Source organism: Sceloporus undulatus, chromosome 3, assembly GCF_019175285.1.
Source record: "Sceloporus undulatus isolate JIND9_A2432 ecotype Alabama chromosome 3, SceUnd_v1.1, whole genome shotgun sequence".
Taxonomy (NCBI): Eukaryota; Metazoa; Chordata; class Lepidosauria; order Squamata; family Phrynosomatidae; genus Sceloporus; species Sceloporus undulatus.
The window spans coordinates 142,510,039-142,531,776 of NC_056524.1; the positions used below are offsets into that span (position 1 = coordinate 142,510,039).

Consider the following 21,738-nt stretch of genomic DNA (forward strand, 5'->3'; position numbering starts at 1 on the left):
AGAAGTAGCCAAAGATGGAAAAACCCAGATTCACCAATCATCACTGGTGATTTAAAAATTAGGCTGACACCTCAGTTACTCAAGAGAGCAGTAAACATGTTCCTATCCTCTCTATGTTGGCTCTACATGTAGGAACTGGCTGCCACTACTTCTTACATCACAACCAACCACCTCAGTGATACTATAAAAGGAGACTTCTGAAAACTGGAAGCATTGCCCCCCCCCCCGCCTCAGATTGCCAGCATGCTCTAAAGTACTAGTGGAAGTAAACATGGAGGGAAATTGTGATTTTTTTTAAATACAACTTAGTGGATTGTTTTTTTCTGCATCATTCTCCTTAGTACAATCCCCCTCTAAAGCATCATTATTTCTCTCTATCCTTTGTTTTCTTTTTATTTAAATCTTCTAACTCAAACTCCTCTTTTCCTGTCAACTCTACTCAGTAATTTCTTCTTTTATTTCTCCAGTCACTCCTTCTGTGCCCACTTCCTCTCCCCCAGTTCTTCATTTTCTTTTGCATCCTTCTTTTTGGACTGCCTGGAAGAAGACTTAAGTGACACAGTGTTTCCCTAGCCACTAATCCAGAGTCTCTTTCATGGCTGGAGTTCAGCTATGACAGTAATCATGAAGGAATCACTTGTAAACGCCATGTCAGCTTATTCAGAATACAACATCAGATTCAATTACTCAATGGGAAAAGGAGCTGTGAATCAGGGGCTCTTAGGTAGGCTTAAGCGAGGGGTGAGCAACTGTCAGGGGTTACATTAGCTCTCCAAGCACCTTGGAGGGCCGCCACCCCAGACAACCATTTTAAAATATATATTTGCAACCCCAAACATTCCAGTTCACTTCTAGTTAGGGGGGAGGGGGAGCCTATCCTGGGCCTAAAAGAGATGTCTGCAAAAAAATGGAAAAATTGTACCCATTGTCCTTAGAAAGTGTTTGGGAGTGTTTCAGAGCTCTTTTTCACCGCCCTTCAAAACTGGAGTCATGTCTCTATGGCCTGTTACAGACTGCCAAAATAAAGCTGCATGCATCCTAAGAATCCGGAAGCTGCACCAAAGCTGCACTCCAGCGCTTAGGAATGGAGTGTGGCTTTGGAGCGACCTCCGGACTCATAGGACCCATGCATCATTTAAACAGCATACCTCCAAAGAGACCAGAAGCAGCTTTATTTTGGCAGTCTGTAACAGGCCTATGTTTCATTCTCAGCAGTCAGGTGCATTTTCAAAAGGGAACCCCAAAAACATTTCTACTCTGAATCAAAACTTTTCCACTCAGTGTACCTAGTTACACTAGGAATGAATACCTCTGCATTTTATAAGTTGGAAAGCTACAGCCAGGCTGTGCATAGCTGCAATTTTATGCAAGCACAGAAAATGATGCAGAATTAGTAAAGAAGTCCAAAATTTAGTATGATAAGAATCTCAGCAAATAATCCTTCATGCCTTCTTTCCTAAAAAGACAGGGTTTCTGCAGAAAACTAAGCCATTTAGAAACAGCTGGTTCTTTCTTTCATTATGTAGAAAAGTTAATTCATATAGCCAGTTCAAATGCAGCAATATATACGGTTTAGCATTAAATGAATGAACTGTACAAACTTACACTTATTTACACTTCCCTGCCTTCTAGCACAAATATAAGAATTTAAGCACACTTTTCCAGTTTTAAATTAGCTACAGCTCCTCTTTACATTTCAGCTCAAGGAACTGATAAACCACAGTTTGATTCTGGCTTATCAAACTGTGGTTTAAAAATCACCACTGCCATATGCAAAGACATAACAGGAAACTCCTGTTGTTCCATTTTGCATCTAAAAAGACCGAAATACTAAAAAGTCCAAACATGTGGTCTTAAAACCCTCAAAACTCCAAGATAAAACAAAGACCTTTACCCACCAACACAAATTAGAGTTCAATGTTCAGACACACATTTCATTGAATACAAACTCAAAGTTGATTAAAAATGTTTGTATGCTAATTCAAGAGTTCCAAGAACTCCTACCAACCTGACATTTCTTAAATTGGGTTTCAGTTTCTGTGTCATTAATTCAACTTCTCAGCTATTTACAATCTTCAGCCTGGAAGGCAATACAGCAACCTGTCATTTGATCCTCCTTCTCATGTCTTTAACTTTTTGTTCAGTCTCCTGCAATCTTGAACCAAAGCTTTAAAACTTCTTAGTCACTGCAATCTCTGTATCTTGGTCAGGTTCAATTTTTTACTAAAAATTAAAAAAAACACAAAAAATACAGTAAGACAACATTAAAGGTCTGATAACACCTGCAAAAGCCTGGAGGTTCAGACTGAAAAGCTCTCACTGAATCTATCCAACTGCAGGTTGCCATTAACATTCCACTGCAATCTGCAGAACACAAAGATACGGAGGGCTAACCAACTACTCTCTGCCTCAAAATTATTTGTTTTTGCTTGAAGAACTTTTCTGATGCATTTGATTGCCTCTTCTAGAAGGAAAGCAGAAAGGGAGGTGAGGCAAAACAGGAACTGCTGCATAGATTAGTCAAGAATGGGCTCACCAAGAGGAGTGGGCTATGGTGACAACTGACAGTGACATTTGCTATATGTTATCTGTAAAGTACTGCAATGTATTTTGGAGGCATTAAATGTACTTGGAGGGGGGAATAGACTTTTAGCAGTGAAAAAAATGGTGCACAAAATTATTTAATAAATATATTAAATTCAGTAGCAGATCACTATACAGTGGTGCCTCGGGTTACGAAATTAATTCGTTCCGCGGCTAATTTCGTAACCCGAAAAACCTTGGTAACCCGAATTGCCATAGGCGCTAATGGGAAAAAAAGCCGCGGCTCTGCCGCGGCTCCATTTGGGTTTTTTCGTAACCCGAAAAAACCTTCATAACCCGAAACAATAAATCCCTATGGGATTTATTCGTATCCCGAAAAATTCGTAACCTGGGTAATTCGTATCCCGAGGTACCACTGTACATGTTGCAAAGGTTCTGAAATGCAGCTCAAGAATTGGGAAGTCTGCCTTTGCCATATTTGTAACAGACACCTAAGATAAACAGAGCAAGAAAGATTACTGCAGCTGTATATACAAAAGATCCACTGAGAAGCCTTTATTTTGAATTCACAGGATGAAGCCCTTAAAGTTTTCCAAATGTATTTTGATTTTTTTTTCAATTTAACAATTCAATAATTTAGTAGCTTTTACTATACAGATTGCCACTGTCAAAAGAGATAACACTCTCTCCCATGAAAACACATGATCCATGGGAAACATTTGACCAAGACCACATTTCAGGTTGATTCTCTCACTTATCCGAAACGTTTGGGGCCAGAAGTGTTTGAGATTTTTGAGTTTTTTGGATTTTGGAATATTTGCATATACATAATGAGATATTATCAAGATGGGATCCAAGCCAAAACATGAAATTCATTTATATTTCATCTACACCATATATATATAGCCTGAAGTTAATTTTATACACAATATTTTTAATAATTGTTTTCATGAAACAAGTTTGTGTACACAAATGGTGTTACTATCTAAGACCCATGTGGATAATTTTGAGTTTAGGAATATTTCAGACTTTGGAATTCTGGATAAGGGAGACTGAACCTGTATTCTGTGCTGGTGTATTTAGGATGCTTGGTACTCATATAAGAAATTTAGCTACCTAGTCTTAACTTGAAGCATTAAGATTATGAAATATTTCTGTCAGGCTATCTTTGGAGGCTACTACAGAGAAAACAGCTACCCTTCACCTGCAAATGATTTCATAGCAAGCCTAAACACTTTCTGAATTGATAGATGTACAAAGCTATTTACCAGTGCTGTCACCAGCAGCAATTTTTGTACAGGGAACTAAAATTTGATCAAAAACTCAAAATATTAACCTGTGTAGAATGACTTTAGTCATCATTTTACAGAAATATGCTTTATCTTACAGCTGTAAAAGAGTCTTTTCAAGCAGTTTAATTAAGAACATCAGTGACATGAACATACTGTCTTCCTATTTGAAGTAGTTGCCTATATCAAGAAATAGAAGCAACTGATCCAAGTGTTGAAACATGAAACCAATTCAGTTTATTTCTTTATTTAGTAAAAGATTAGAGTACAAGGTAGGACAAGTCCCACTCTCATTCTCCTTTGCAGTCATAGCATTACAAATCAGCAATCCAGGGTGTGAACACATATCAATGGCCTTATTGTTTGGTAAACTACAGAGGAATTAAATCATCAAAGCCTTGAATTCACAAACAAAACCATCATCACACCTCGATAAAACTACTCAGAAGTCTTTTAAGAAACATAGATGTGCTTCAATCCCTATCTTTACACTTTTAACAATAAAAAAAAAGAAAAACAATTGCATCCATTATATATTTCATATCTTTTAAAACATGGCATAAATCCAGAGAACCTTAGTTACAATAAAATACTAATACCAATGTGAATGTAATTTTTTTGACAACTAAATCACTCATTGATTTCTTTGAAATTTGGGCACAACTAACTTTCTCTGTATTTGGCCAAAGCATAGCAACACACATCTGGATGGGCTGAAATATACAATTTAAAATTAAAAATCTGCATGCTATATCTTTATAGATGACTATAAATGAATTTCTCAATGCATTCCTCTACAAGTCCACAATGTTGTAGGCCCAACATTTGACCTACCTTTCATTTTCTAACATCTGTTTGCAAAGTCCATGTAATTCTTTAATTTTTCTTTTTTTCCTCAAAACAAATGCTTGAATTCTCCTTCTTCTGAAAAATATACGAATGCCAAAAAAGCACAAAACTCATGAGTAACCCTATAAATTACATGCCAGCAAGAGTATGAATTGAAGAGATAATAATGTAAAAAGTAGTTTAATTGTCACACTTCTAAAAAATGTTATACTGCACACAAAATCACGATAATTGCCCCTCATAAAGTTCCCTGTGGGCACTGCCCTTGGTTAAAAAAAGCCTTCATATTGAGATGCAATTAATCAATACAATTTTATATTTAGCTGAAGGTATTCAAACATTTATAAATTAATAGCACCAAATGGATTTAGAACACTCAGGCAGGTCTTGTAAATACATCCCCTGTGATCTCTGGATTTTGTCTAGGTAATGCCCTCCTCACAACTTCATCTAGGCTACTCATTTATCATTAATTTCTCCTTGACTGCTTTGCACAACTACAGCTGGATGACTTTGTTATTCTAGCTTGCTCTCTTAAAGTGCTCCAGACATCAGCTTTCCTAGCAAATATTTCCAGAAGCTACAGGAGTTTGTAACTATTGTTCCTTGTTTGTTCTGTCAACTGACATATTTTCCTGTATATTAAGTGGATGAGCATGTGAACTTTAAATTCAATCTCAACTTCAGAAGACTGATGTTGCTTAACATCATAAACCAACAATTTACACATTTGCAGAGTATTCTATGCTAACATCCTTTTACTCAGTGCTCAACAGCCCTCACTATCAGATACATATTTTTGTGAAGCAAATAAGAAAATATTTGAAATAAGAATATGTGAAATAACAAAAATGGCATGTAGGTAAATTCTACTGTAAGATTTCTTCTACCTAGGACATGACAGGCATTTATCTCACCATATTACAGTAAATCTCAAACACTGCATAATCTAGAATTGATACAACTGTAAGTATCCATTGGCCATCTTAAATATTCAAATCCAGGTCTGTTTTATTTGTACACATTTAAAGTACAGATATGGAACTTATAAAGCATGAATCATGCTGCTTGTATTTATGTTTTAGCTGAAGTACAGTCATATTGTAGAAAGTTTTTCCCAAGTCTATTCTGGCTTCATTCCCAATTTTTTCAACTAAATATCCAAAAGATATTGGCAAAGGACAAGAAAGGGAAGACAATCTTCCCCTGTTGTTAAGACTGTAAAAGATCCTGTCTCCCTATACAGTCTTCCCTCCACATCCGCAGATACAAGCATCCACGGACGGTATGCCCACATTTCCCCATTGGCAGCATGTGCATGTGGCCATGCTGCCATTAAGGGACACACCTTGCTGTCCCCAGTGGTGGCACATGCACATGGCTGCACTGTGATAAGGGACAATAAGTTTTGTTTTTCCTAATGGTGGCACAGCTGTATACCCATGCCACCAGTCGGGACAACTAAGGCTGACCCTAATGTCATGGACATGTGCACATGCTGCCATTGAAGTTCCGTTGTGCCCAATGGCAGCACAGCCACGTGGCCATGTTGCCATTAAGAATAAGATGGACTTGAGCATCCATGGACTTTGGTATCTGGGGGTGGGTCCGCAACAGATCCCCCATGAATAATGAGGGACGACTATACCAAGTGGCCAAGTTTTAAAATCTTCAGGGAGGGCTTTATCTCAGTCCCACCACCATCACAGGCATATTTAGTGGGAACACAGAAGAAAGCCCCCAAATAGTTGCTCTGCAACTGTGGAACTCGCTCCCATAGGAGGTTCACTTGGCTCCCTTTCTGCTCTCTGTCACCAGACAAATACTTTTTCATTTAGACAGGCCTTTGATTATTAAATTAGATGGCAGAAGGGTGTTTGAAAGTGGCATGCAGTGCTTTCAATTTTTTAAAAAATGTTTAAAATGTGTTATAAATAGTTTTTAGAACCAGCATGGTGTAATGGTTTGAATACTGGATGTCGCCTCTGAAGATCTGGTTTCAAAGCCCCCCTCAGATATGAAAACCCACTGGGTGACTTTTGAGCAAGTCATACTCTCTCAGCCAAAAAGGATGGTAAAGGCAAACCCCCTCTGAACAAATCTTGCCAATAAAATCTTAAGACCATCCTGTCCTTGGAGGAAAAGAAGGAGAGGTAGGCACAGCTCCACCATGCCTAGGCCTAGAGGAAGATGGAGGGCCCTCTCCCCATCGTGGCTGCTACCACGCTGGCCTTGAAAAGAAGAAGTGGCAGTGTCTGCTGAACTTGATCCCATTTCCCACTGTCATTCCCTTCTCCTTCTGTGTTGTGTTTTCTAGATTGCTAGCCTGAGGGAAGAGAATTGTCAAATTAGTGATCTATAAGCCACTCTGAGAGCCTTTGTGACTGAAAAACGGATATAAATACTCTAAATAAAGAAAAATAACTAGTTGCAGCAAGTTGGAACTAACTTGAAGGCAAAATTATAACTATTTGTTTTTAGTCATGTACTTTTTAAACAAAATTGTTGTTGATTACTTTTATAAAATAATATTTTAGCTGAATTTTTGTTTTAAATTATTGTAAGCTGTTTTAGGTCCTTTTCTGGGAGAAAGATGTGGAGCAAATTAAATAAATAAACAGAGGTTGGGCCGATAAACAGACACATCTTGACATAGTTACAATAGTTATTTTGTCTTAGCTGGCTTTTAGTGCGCCTGTGCCATACGTGGGTGCACTATATGTGGCTTTCAGCTTATGCTGAAGCCATGCATCAATACAAAGAATGGTGTGCGTGCCCATGGGGGTGTGCGCTACCATGCCTAGCCCCCATTATACTGAATGGGGCTAAAGTATACATGTTTTTTAGCTTACGCAAGGGGAGTACGGAACAGATCCCCCGCATAAGATAAGGCTCCACTGTATTTACTTCTGGGCTGGTAAAATTTGCACCAAGTTTTAGAACCAAACAGAGGGAACCCACAGAGTTTTTAAATTATTGTTTAGTTTTAAAATGTAATACTAAAATCATACCTCTTAGGCATAATATTTTGCCCAGCAGCTGTTTCAAGTATGGGGATTCGGTCCCTGTCTATTGTGCAAACCAGATGATGTGGGGGGGGATGTTTCCTACCACTGGAGAAGGTTTCCACACATGCAGATGTACTAACAGTTTCCCAGTTGAATGAGAGAGCCTGAGCTTCCATAACTGTTCATGGAGGAGTGCTGATAAATGGAATGAAGTCCATTAGCCTGAGAATAAGCAGCAGCGCCTGCATCAAAACTTGCATATTCACTCCATGAACAACACTATTCTTACATGGTCAAACCCTAGTTAGCTCTTCAGAAAGCAAAAAGCTGAGCACTCCCATTGTGTTTTGCACTTCTGATTCTAAATGGCATATTCAGAACGCTTCTCAGGGTTGATTTATCTAATTTGAGAGGGATGCATTTTTCTCTTCTTGAGACATTAACTTCTTCCTTTTTTTCTTTTTTAGTAAAGCTTTCACTGTGATTCATCTCCCCCTGGCTAAACCCGCTATTTGTGGCAGCAATGTTTCCAGTAGAATAACACCACAGTACAGTTGGTTAGAATTGGGGGGGGGGGGGTGTTAGAGGAGAGGGGAGAGTTTCAAAATTACTGTTTAAAACAACTCCCCACCCCATTCTTATCTACAATGCCATCTGAGCATATTACAGTTCTCTACAAGCAGTAACAATACAAAGCTTTCTGTGATTAAAACGCTACAGGCATTCTTGTGTCAAATGCACAGTACTTTCTTGCTCAACAAAGAAAAGGAAGTGGATTCAAACAAATGTTTACAAAGTGATAACTTACTAGAGTAGGCCATGTACTTACTAAGTATGTTGGCCAGAGGTACACAGAAACAAAAGTCGGCCTGTCAGACCACTGGTCCATCTACCTCCACATTGTCTCCACTGGCTGGGTTCCCTGGTATTTTAGATAGTACTACCCTGGGCAAGTTACTCTCTCTCACCCTCAAAGGAAGGCAATGGCAAAGCTCCTCTGAACAAATCTTGCCAAGAAAAGCTTCATCTTAGGGTCACCATAATTTGGAAATGATTTGAAAACACACAACAACAACAACAACAACAACAACAACACAGCCCTACCAGGAGATGCAAGGGACTCTTTTTCATGCAAAACATGCATTCTACTGCTGCGTTATGCCATTACCCAGCCAAGCAGGAAAGCTAAATTTATCTGGTAATCATTTTATATTTTATTGCAAAAGCTGTTTAATGTTACTATGCTAATTGTCCTGAGTCCCCAGTGTACAAAGGTGACACATATAGCAATGCAAAGACAAATTCAGCGTGAGCAATACCCCCCCCCCCCCCCCCCCCCGCATTACAGGATTTTGCTGAGCTGCAGGGCAGAGCGTCTCCTTCTCTTTCCGAAAGAAAAAAATGGAAATACAAGGGTTATATGCTGCCTGTACTGATTGTAAATAATGTGGTTTTCTTGGCAGTCAAACTCAGTAATAGTGGCAAAGAGCTCTGAATACCACCCACCTCGAATTAGAAAAACAGACATTTAAAAAGAACCCTAAAAGCAAATCAGAACAGATATACTCAATTTGGCTTTGTGTTCAAGCACTTGCCTAGCACAAAGCATTTTTAAGGAAAGGAAAGAGCAAGAAGTCCACAGAAGCTAAGGAAAGGACTGGTGGAGAAAGATGGAGTGCTCCATCCCTGTAGCACAACTGGAACAGAAGTGGGATGGTGGAGGAGGAATAGAGCTCCATGACTCACTTGGTTTCCCACAGGGTAGTACAATATTTTACTCTTTACTAAATTCTTTGGGCTTATATATTAGGTTGAAACAAATGGCAATGTGCTACAGGGGTTTGAGCATTGGACTAGGACTAGGGAGATCAGGGTTTGATTCCACACTCAACAATGGAAACCCACTGGGTGAGAAGTCACACACTCTCAGCCCTCAAAAACCTCATCTTAGCGTCACCTTATGTCTTAAATAACTTGAAGACACACAACATAAAAAGGTCTCCTTCATTTAAGTGTTGAAACAGTCAAGCTTTGTTGGCAAAATCATTTCACATTGAGGAGTTAATACTGAGACCTTATTTTCTAGGTTTCAACCTAATTTATCCTTGCTGTTCATTTTGATGCTCTCTAGCATATGTTTCAGTATGATACAAACTGTCTCCAAACAGTAAACCAAAACGGAGGAATTTGGTTTCACAAAGAGTAGACAAAAAACTAGTATAGCATTAAATAGGCAGTTTAAAGCAAAATTTGACTGTAATTATATAATATTAGTGACAAAACAAATACAACTTATATTCCAGTTATGCCGCCTCTCAAATGAATGTTATTATTTCAACCATCTGGTTACTCTACTTAGCATGGGATTAAAATTAAAATATAAAAAATGAATACAGTGCTCCCACGTTATATGCGGGCACGCCATGTGCAGCTTCCAGCATATCACAGAATCGTAGAGTTGGAAGGGACCACAAGGGCCATCCGGTCCAACCCCATTGTACGTTACTGGTGGTCCTGAAGCAATGCAATACCCACATTTTTGTTTGCAGCTTTAATACGAATCTGAAATACTTAAGTTTACTGAGAAACAATTTTGAACAAAGAATAAATGGTAATAGCACCAAGCAAACTGTAGTAATTTTTTTCTCTATGGAATTGTTTTGTCATTTCTATTACTGTTTTTTTTTAAATAGTCTGTATTTGCGAAACATATATTGAAAAACACTTAGAAAATATGTCCACAGCTTCCATGTGCATCACATAAAAGTGACATACCCTAGTTATGTGTATATTACATCTTAAATACATTTTCATTTTATATTCTATAAAAGCATTTTATTGAAAATGGCTGATATGGTATGGAGCTGGGCACAGCAACATGTTTTGACCTGACGTCTAGGAACTGATGAGTTGCTTCAATGAATTTCTCCTGAAGCGCACTTCACTGAGGCAGGCCCAAAGGACCCGTTTGGGGTTTATCAGACATTTAACTAACAAAAAAGGGAACAACCAATCATTAAAAATAGAATAGACAGAGTCATCGTAAGTTGAAAACGACTTAAAGGAAAACACACACACACACTGGCTATTGCTCCTGCTCTTGAAAAGAAAAAGGCAAATAAAACTGAGGGAAGGGTGAGTGAAGTAGTAGCCGGGAATCTGTTTTCTGACACCACACTTGCCGTGAGTAGAATAACAACAATAAAAATGCTGGGAAATCTTTTTAGCACAATACAAAACAAACATCAGGTTAGTTAAATCTAAAAAGGACAGCCACAAAGACATTGGGAATCATTATGTAAGAAGGAAGTACATGTTCAAGAACAGGCCAAGCAATATTTGTACTAATCATCTAGCTGGTATGAAAACAAGTATGTAAGCTATCTTATCACTTCTCCACTCACTTTGTTCCCATTGAACAGGACTTCTTTATTGCTCCTGTGCTTTTTTTAACCAGCTGAACTTATCTTGACCTACTATGGACATTGTCAACAAAACCTGAAGGTGAGGCATATCTTTGGAGAGTCAGTGTAACACAAGCAGGTAATTGTGCAATGTGTATTTAAGCATCTCTAACGTGTCATGCAATCCTCCACTTTCATGCTATGAGCCCAGGCTTTTTTAAGGGCAAACTAATACATTTTGTGGGCTTATTTACAAAAATTATTTCCATTCTGAGTGCTACACTCAACTATTAGTCCCAGATTAGACTCACAGAAATTAACTTAAGTGCTTTACAGAGTGCCCAAAAAGGGGGCTCTGCCGACGCCGGTGGTTGCTGCGTCAGGGAACCGCAGCGGACAAACCGCGTGATTCCCGGATGCAGTAAAAAGAACCCGCAAAAAGTGGGTTCTTTTTGCAGCACAGAAATGACGCCGCAAGGCGCCAAAATGGCAGCATCCATGTAGAATGGGCGCCCCCATTTTGTACGTGCTCGGTGTGTACTAGGGTTAGGGGCGTCCAGAAAGGACGCCCCTTTCTAACCCTAGTATGTGCCGAACACATACTTTCCGCCCATGCGGAACGGGCCTAAATGAACTTTAACAAATGCTGACTTAAGAAGTCCAATTCACTTAGCATAGTTCAGTATAGCAACCATTTTAGCCCATAGTTTTCTTTCTACCAGAAGTCTAAAGAATAATTTCACCTAGCAAGTGCTCTATCTGCTACATCACAGAAATACAGCTATCTTTATGTAAGCAATAATTTGATACAGAAAAATCAAGCTTCTTGTGGACTATTGTAAGTGCGGTATTGTTTTCCAAAGTGAAAATGGTGTTGGGAAATCACTCCTTAATACAGCTATGACAAAACACATCTGGTAAGCAACACATTTTACTGTTTAAAAACAATTAGCAGTAAAATTTTCATGATCCTGGGCAAACCACTTCTTTTTTTATAAGGACTGACCTCAAGGTTTCAATAAAGAAATAAAGTGGGTCTCAGAAGCCTGGTGTCTGCCAGCTTCAACATTTATTTTAGTCATGCCTTTCAACTTTTGTATATTTTATGTAATTTTATACTGTTTTAGATGATTTTAATTGTTTTAAGTTTTACTGTTATGGAGGGGTTGTCTGTGAGCCGCCTTGAGTGCCTTCTAAAATCAAAGGTAGCATACAAATAAAATAAAATAAATACATCAAATGACCTTGTGATCATGATCATCCAACAGACCAGAACTGTATCACTCCTGAAAATGGAACCAGGAGTTGGACTGGATGGCCCTTTTGGTCTCTTCCAACTCTATGATTCTCTGAAATCTTGTCTAGAAAAACCAGGTGAACTTATTAAGTTCACCTTAAGTCATCTTTCAAATAAAAATTTGAAGGCACACCACCACAACAACAATATGGTACTATGTTATTGACATCTGTAGAGACACTACAATCTGAATCAATCAACTAATACACCACTTTATGCAAACACACACACCCTCCACTGCCATTTTTCATCTGATCCTTATAATGTAATGAGAATATAACCCTCAAGTCTTTAATATTCACACAAGCACTTCCGCAGCACTTAAAAGAGGAGCTTCCTTCTGCTTCCCCATTCAAGCTTTAACTAACGGTGAAAAGCTTGCTGCAGATAATATTCTATTTCTAAGATTTCAAGCATATTCAGAGCTGTCACAGATGTTGAACTTCAACATAACATCAGGCTATTAAAACTTCAACTCCCAGCAAAGATCTTTCTTGTATACTGCCCCTCTCAAGTACTTCCAGGCTCATCCAGCCCATTACCGACTCAAGACAGGTGTCCAGAGAAGAGATGCCTTCCTTAGTCACTGCAGCAGTCAGAGATATAGAGAAATAGATTTGGGTGTCATCAGCATACTGATAACACCGCGCCCCAGGTCTCCGGATGATCTCTCCCAGCGGTTTCATGTAAATGTTAAACAGCATGGGGGACAGAATGGTGCCCTGAGGGACACCAGATGTCATCTGTCTCTTAGAAGAGCAGCTGTCCCCCAGCATCACCATCTGGAATCTGCCTGATAGGTAGGAATGGAGCCACTGGGGCACAGTGCCTCCAATACCTAACTCCCTCAGGCGTTCCAGAAGGATACCATGGTCAATGGTATCGAAAGCCACTGAGATGTCCAAGAGCACCAACAAGGTCACACTTCCCTCATCGATACCCAGACAGATGTGATCAACTAAGGTGACCATGGCTGTCTCAACACCGTATCCCGTCCTAAAGCCGGTTTGAAATGGGTCCAGATAATCCATTTCATCCAAAACAGCTTGGAGTTGGAGGGCGACTTTCGAATAGACTCGAAAGCTGGGCCAAAGCTAACAAAATGAAATTCAACACGGAGAAATGTAAGGTACTGCACTTAGGGCAGAAAAATAAAATGCACAGATATAGGATGGGGGACACCTGGCTGAATGAAACTACATATGAAAATGATCTAGGAGTCCAAGTAGACCACAAGTTGAACATGAGTCAACAATGCAATGCAGCAGCTAACAAGGCCAATGCGATTTTAGGTTGCATCAATAAAAGTATAGTGTCTAGATCAAGGGAAGTAATGGTGCCACTCCATTCTGCTTTGGTCAGGCCCCACCTGGAATATTTTGTCCAGTTCTGGGCATCACAATTCAAAACAGATATTGAGAAACTGGAGCGTATCCAAAGGAGGGTGACTAAAATGGTGAAAGGTCTGGAAACCATATCCTATAAGGAATGACTTAGGGATCTGGGGATGTTTAGCCTGGAGAAGAGAAAGTTAAGAGGTGATATGATAGCCCTGTTTAAATATTTGAAGGGATGTCATATTGAGGAGGGAGCAAGCTTGTTTTCAGCTGCTCCTGAGAATAGGACCCAGAACAATGGATGCAAGCTACAGGAAAAGAGATTCCACCTTAACATTAGGAAGAACATCCTGACAGTAAGAGCTGTTTGACAGTGGAACACATTCCCTCGGAGTGTAGTGGAGTCTCCCTCCTTGGAAGTCTTTAAACAAAGGCTAGAAGGCCATCTGTCAGGGATGCTTTGATTGTAATTTCCTCCATGGCAGGGGGTTGGACTGGATGGCACTTGCGGTCTCTTCCAACTCTATGATTCTATGATACTATTCTACCTTTCCACTAAACAGCAGCCAATTATCAAAATTCATTCAGGGGAGATAGAGATATTTATTTAAAAGTATTTTATAGTCTATATTAGGCAAGCTTGGTACAGGTTAAACCAGACAAAGCATTATAAGAAACAACAAAATAAAACCCGAAAAAGCAAAATAGAAATAACAGCTTGATTTATATGCCACTTTATACCACCTAAGCAATCTCTAAGGGGTTTACAACTATAAGCTAACTGCTGGGTAGTCATTTTAGCGACCTCAGAAGGATGGCAGGCTGAATTGAACCTGAGCCCTGTCTGGTATTTAACTCACCATATTATGGTTTGTGAGTGAGTGGCTACAGTACAGGCATTTAATTACTGCACTACCAGGGCTCTCAAAACACATACTCAAAACATACAACAGACACATACCACCATCAAAAAGCAAAAACATTCAGTGACTTTAGCTCAACCTTTAGGCATTTATAGCTATCATTAAAAGCAACTGAAGGAGAAAGACTGCTCCTCTGTGGGACACTCACCACAATGGACTTATCTTAGCAGCCAAGATTCTCCTGTCCTATATCAAACGGGAATATGAAACACAGTATCTATATACATACAGAGAGAGGTGGTCTCAAATCAGGAAAAATTTTAAGGGTTAGAACCAGAACCTTGGGGATGCTTTGATTGTGAGTTCCTGCATGGAGGGGGGTTGGACTGGATAGCCCTTGTGGTCTCTTCCACTGTATGATTCTATGAATAAGCCCAGTAGTACAATGGGAGGTAGTACAAATAACCCTGGAAAATATGGATCCTTTAAAAAAAAAACATGTATTAGCATGGTAGTAAGGTCCTCTCTATCCAAGAATAATTAGGGCACAGTAAATGCAGATCTGGGCTCCAAAGCCCTTGCAGGTTCTGTAGAAGAGGATCACCACCTCTTCTGTCACATGGAAGCCAGTCTGCCCAGGGCTGGCTTGTGACGCAGCTGTATTAATCTATCTGAAACTATAACTTCATTTGAATATTTCTTCAGGGGAGGCTCCGTTATCCGAATTAATTGGGACCAGAAGTGTTTTGGTTTTGGATTTTCTTCCCCACATTTTGGAATATTTGCATAAGATGATATCTTGGATATGGGTCCCAGGTCTAAACATAAAATTCATTTACGTTTCATAAAGCAACACTGTATCCTGTTTGCCATACCAACAGTAATTCATCTCCCATCTTCTCTGACCTTATAAACATAGCCAGAAGGTAATTTTATATACAATATTTTACATAACTCTGCACATGAAACAAAATGTGTGTGCTCTGAACAGTCAAGAAAGCAAAGCGTATCAGTATTTCAGCTACCCACATGGACTATTTTGGACTTTTGAGTATTCTGGATTTAAGAGATATTCAACCTGTATTTGCAAAGCATGTGAAATAGACGAAGACAATTATGGCACAAATGTAAGGCCTAGTTATTCTTTAACTGAAAATAAGCATTTCACCTATGTGAAGCAAAAAAGCATACTGTCAGAGTAACTTTAACAAAATGACCTTCTAAACACATGACTCAAGCCATGTATTATCCTATGCCTCAAGTAGGCATGGGCAGAAACATCATGATTAAGAGCTAGAGTGCTGCAGTGATGTGAGATTAAAACAATGGGAGACCAGAGTTCCAATTCCTGCTCGGCTATGGAAACCCATTAGGTGAACTTGGGCTAGTCACACTCTCTCAGTCTCAGAGGAAGACAAGGGTGAACCCCTCATAAACAAATTCTGCCAAGAAACCCTCGTGATAAGTTCACCTTAAGATCTGCCATAAGTCAAAAATGACTTGAAGGCATGCAACAACCAGTTACCTGCTGGACAAAATGTCTGCCACCAAGCTGGAAACAAATGTAGAACGGATACCAACGCTCAAGCAGAACAACTTTTTATATTAATCAGTCTAAAACTGGTGCTGTATCAATGCACAGGACAGATGAACTGCTATTGTATTCCTTCTGTCCCAACTGCTGAACTAGCTATGAAACAGGAGCAATACTGCTGCTGGCTGCTGTCCCTCAGATGCTGCAAAAATGAGTCACAGCACACAGAGTACAAGTCAATGCTGCCCTAGGCAACATTTTTTTCCTGCAGAGTGTGACCAATCTGAGTGGAGAGAAGACATATTTTTATCCCAGGGCTGTAGCCCAAAATGTAGCTGCTTCATCCATCTCTCCGTCACAGAGAGGAAACATGGACTGTCCATAATAAAGCATTCCTCTGCAGAGACATTTTTCATAGACGCAGCCTCACCTGAACCTTCTCTTAGACAGTGATGAAACTGAAGGTATCCTCATGGCTAAGTGAAAACCTCTTGGAAGTTTAAAGTGTACTTGAACTCTCTATATTTTAAATTAAAACATACTATGTGACTCAGCCTCAGGGAATAAAGCAACTCTGCATCCTGTTTGCTATAGTTCGCCATACCAGCAGTAATTCATCTCCCATCCTCTCTACAGTGTGCAGTAACAAACACATAGTGTCATGCCTGCCTCTCAATAGGAGGAGGGTTCCACTCAGCCATTATGACGGATTGCTGGACTGTATCCATTCTGTTGGCTTGGAAATTAATTTTACCGTCCACTTATATTCGGAAAATGTCTATATCTATCTATCTATCTATCTAATTAGATGAAAGTATATTTCTGATCACTCTGAGGCAGACTTTTGCCTAGTTCCAGCCAAAGATTCAGCACAATGCAATGGTTTGAGCACTAGACTACATCTCTGATGATCACGGTTTGATTCTCTGCTCAGCCATGGATATCCACTGGGTGATCTTGAAAGAGTCAGCTCCTCTCAGACCTGGAAAACCCCAGATTGCCTTGGGGTTTTATATCTTGGAAACACCTTGAAGACAAACAACAACAACAACAACAACAACAACAACAACAATGGTCAGGAGATGAGGCCCACTCTGAGGGCAAGTATTAGCTCTCCACTACAGATGCCCCTAGAGGAGGAGAGCCAGGGAATAATTTGTGGGGCAGGGCCTTGGACTGGATGGTCCTTGTGGTCTCTTCCAACTCTATGATTCTATGATTCTGTGAAACATAGGAATATTTTTTATACTGACTGTGGTTTTTTTTTTAACCAGCCCTCCAACAAGATATGTGTGCAGAAGGGGCCAATCTAAATATCCAGAAGGCTGGTTGCAGACATCTGCCGAACAGCCTCTCCCACTCCCAAGATCACTCTTAATTACATTTCCAAATCCCAGCCTTCATTTTCCATGCAGCTTTCCATTTGGGAAAAAACATTTTAGAATTCAGTTAAACAGATAACCTATTACACAGGCAGTAAATTAGAAATGATGTGAAGGCATACAACAACTTTAAAAAGAACAATAAACCAGGCAGTCCTGAGTTTTGGTGTTGCATAAACAGGCAAAGCAATATTGCTTTTATTATGCTAATGTTTTATGACCTTTCTGCTATCAGTATCATTAAGAGCTGACAGATCTACATTTTTCATGTTCAGCTGGAGGGCATTACTAGTATAAATAGAATTGTCTCCTAATTCTTCACTGTGTTCTCAAAGGAAACTTGTTTATGCACTGTAACATCAAGTGACACTGTTTACTGCCCCAACACTGTCTATACTGTGTCTTGTGTGTAATACTTCACTACATTTCCATTAAATAAATATTGGCAGAGACCAGGAGGTTTAAGTGGCTTTAGATTTTGACTGCAGTGCTCCTTTCACTGCCAACTGCTGCAGGATTTTACAGCTTCTAAATGCCGCAGGACCAGAGACTGAGAGTGTCACCACATCAATGTTCTGACCCATGAGGTAAAGCCCCAAACACTGTCCTTGATTTGACATCCCCAACATACAACTGGCCAGTTGCACAAAGGCAGTTTTTAAAAATGGCTGTTGTGACATTAAAGGAGACCTACCTCAAGCTCTTCAGCACCCACTGCTAATTTTTGGAATTCCTTCCTTACAACCAAGGCCAGGTAACCCTGCCCAGGAACCAACAAGGAAACTGGGGTCTGCCTCTACCAACGAGATACACAACCAAGTTCCTGAAGATCTTAGAAACAATCATCCTCATCTCAAGTTTCTAGAGTAGATCTTTCCAGAAACTCAAATTCAAATTCCAAGACCAATCTATCCTGCTAGGATGTTGTAGAATCTCCTGGTGCATTTGTTTGCGTTCAAAATACACTGGGTTGGCCAGCTGATTTGATTACTGAAAATCCACTGCAGACAGATTTCAAGAAGACGTCTGTTTTATATGAGATTTCATGGTAGCCCTATAAATGGAATTATTTGTAGTGATCCGGAACAATCTTGTTCTGGATAATCCATGCAGAGAAGGATTCCTGTGGAGCAGCAGAGAAGAAGCTGACTTTTCAAGTACTGTATCTCCTTCTGAAATGGCCTTCAGAGTTCCAGCTCTCAAGGAACACTCTTCCTATTGATTTTATTAGCTAGCCCAAGTATACTAACCATTGAACATCAGCATGTTGTAGTTTGGGCTATTTTTCCAGGCACCCCTAGGGCTCCAAAACAGCTGTAGAGTCCTCTAACCTAATCCAACATTCCCTTGACTGCACTCTTCAGAGAATATTAGAAATGGCATACGAACCTTCTTTTGACCAGCCTGCCTGCCATTATCAGTATGAAACCCTTGACAAGCCTCAAAAGAGTATGAAAACCACTGCCCTACTTAATAAGCAGCAAAATAACTTTCTACACTGACATAGCATGCACATCAACTGAAACAGTATCTGCAAACACAGCTTTAATATACAGTACTGTATTTGGTTGCTGATTGATTTCTACTACACCTTCTCTTGCTGTTTTTGAGAAATTCTACCTGCCTTCCAAAATCTATGATCATGCTATATGATTTTAAAAGAATGATAATCCCTAGCCAGTAAAACAGCAAAGCTTAGGGCTGACCTAGGTTACAATTCTATACACTGACCTCAGACCCACTGAAATTTTAAGCAGACATATAACAAATTTTAAGCAGTCATATAACAGCTAACAATACGATTTTAGGCTGCATCAATAAAAGTATAGCTCCATCCTGGCCTCTGAGGGAAGAGAAGGTAGGCCAAGCCCACCTGGCCTCCCAATACCATCGGGCCTATCCTTAAGAAACAGAGCCCTCCCTCCAGTCCATCTGCCTTGGTCCAAGCCTCAGAGGGAGAGATGAACTCCAGAACCTCATCCCCTTCCCCACAACCATTCCCATTCCAGGTACAATGTTAAATCAGATCAGAAAAAAGGCAAAAAAAAAACCCAAAACCACTTGTCTTCTTGTGGAGCTTCATCAACCTGAAGAAGCATTCAGTACTAATAGAAAATACAGCAAATTATATGGGAGGAAGCAGGTAAACATTATGTTTGTGAATAGGTCAGACCCAACAATATTATAAACAAAAAGCCCGTACTGATCACAAGATCCCTAAATCCAGAACGACCAGATGTCCTTGCCGCAAAGGAGAACAAAGCACTGCAAAATGTAGGGAATTGGAGAAAAATGGAGGGCATGGAGCCAAAAACGCTCCTAGAAATGTAAATGTATGTTCTTCATCAGCTTCCTCCTGGACAGAAGGCTGAAATGTAGAGCATGTCTATAGGATAAGGAGGACGCCTGGTCGCCCTGCCTAGATCACCTCATAAGTAAGAATAATGCATGCTCAGATCAGCAATACAGTGGGCCCTTCTTTTACGCAGGGGATCCGTCCCCCCCACGTAAAAGAAAAAGTGCATAAGCTTGAGCCCCATTAGAAACAATGGGGCTCGTGGACGCAGTGTGGTGCTGTGTGTGCACACCCCATTACTTTTACTGAGGCACACAAGCCTTTTTTCCGGCACAGCTTCAAGCATATGTGTATGACGTGTATGACAGAGGCGCACTGTAATTCACTTCACTGCAAAGAGGCAGATAAATGGGAATACAGTGGGACCTTGTTATCTGCCGGGGTTTGGTTCCAGGATCTCCTGTGGATAACAAAATCTGTGGATGATCAAGTCACATTAAACATAATGGCAGAGCAAAATGGTGTCCCTTATATAAAATGGCAAATCAAGGTTTGGTATTTCAGATTTATACTTTCTCGGAATATGTTCAATCCGCGGATGCTTGAATCTGTGGATAGAAAACCAGTGGATAAGGAGGACCGACTGTATATTAATATCTATATATATATGAAAATTATATCCATGTGTTCCATTTGTTTCAAGATGGAGTCCCCATCATCTCCCACTGAAGAACCTTTAACATGATGTGGCCTTCAGGGATTAGGGATGGGGGGGTGGACTTTGTTACTGTCATTGATCACACACACACACACATATGTATATTCAAAATGTGTGTGTGAATATATACATATATATATGGCAATCCTGAGAATTATAGTTTATTATGGCACTAGAGCTCTCTCTCTCTATATATATATATATATATGAATATATACATGTATACACACACATATATATATGAATGGTAATCCTGAGAATTGTAGTTTATTATGACACCATAGCTCTCATTTTATATATATATATATACACACACACACATACACACACACTCATATAAACACACACATATATATGAATATATCTATATCTATATGTATACACACACATATATATGAATATATATATACACATATATATGAATATATATATCTATATGTATACACACACATATATGAATATATATCTATATCTATATGTATACACACACATATATGAATATATATATATACATATATATATATGCACACACACACGTATATGAATACAGTACTATATATATATGTATATGTATACACACACATATGAATATATATATATATATATATATATGTACACACACACACACACACACACACATATATATATGAATGTATGTATGTATGAAACCAATAATGACAGTAACAGAGGCCTCCCTCCCTCCCTCCCAATCCCTGGAGGCCACATAGGGACTCCATCTTGGAAGAAGCGGCTCCTTGGGAAACTAGTCCAGTGCCCGAGGAAAGGTGCTCCCCGTTTGGGCCACAAGGGAAGGTGTGCCCCCTCCCAAGCCACCCCCCCCCGGGAAGGGAAACAACAACAGGGACGGCATTTCCACGAAGGCCAGTCCCTGCTCCAGAGGCCTCCTCCAGGAAAGAGGAGGAGGAGGGGGGAAGAGGAGCACACATCGCCCTACAAAGCCCGGCTGCAACGGAAGGGAGGCCTTATTCTCTGATCCAGGGAGGCAGGCAGGCGCCGCGAGTTCCTTACCGAGTGGCAGGCCCTTGCTGAGCAAATGGGAACTTCCCATTGAAAGGCCCGCTGAGTGGTACAGTCCAGTGCAGATGGCCGCCCTCAATGGACGCTCCACGCGCACGCGCACCCCACGCAAGGGAAGCAAGCAAAGGCGCGCCTGCGCTCACAGACAGAGAAGGAAGGAAAGAGCTAGGCACCGGGGC

At 40.0% G+C, this 21,738-nt stretch overlaps 1 protein-coding gene across 4 annotated transcripts in view; it reads right to left on the reverse strand.

Moving 5' to 3' along the window:
* CTBP1 (C-terminal binding protein 1) overlaps positions 1 to 21,738 on the reverse strand; it is a 47,412-nt gene extending 25,674 nt beyond the window's left edge. The window contains exons 1-3 of one of the 4 annotated variants that reach the window (XM_042459452.1): positions 21,551 to 21,726; positions 4,668 to 4,757; positions 2,009 to 2,223 (exon numbers count right to left, since the gene is read on the reverse strand). In XM_042459452.1, the coding sequence (XP_042315386.1) occupies positions 2,009 to 2,015 (7 nt within the window). In that variant the 5' untranslated portion in view covers positions 2,016 to 2,223; positions 4,668 to 4,757; positions 21,551 to 21,726. Of the gene's footprint in view, positions 1 to 2,008; positions 2,224 to 4,667; positions 4,758 to 21,550 lie in introns of all 4 variants that reach the window. The other 3 variants (XM_042459453.1, XM_042459451.1, XM_042459450.1) reach the window with 3 other exon arrangements.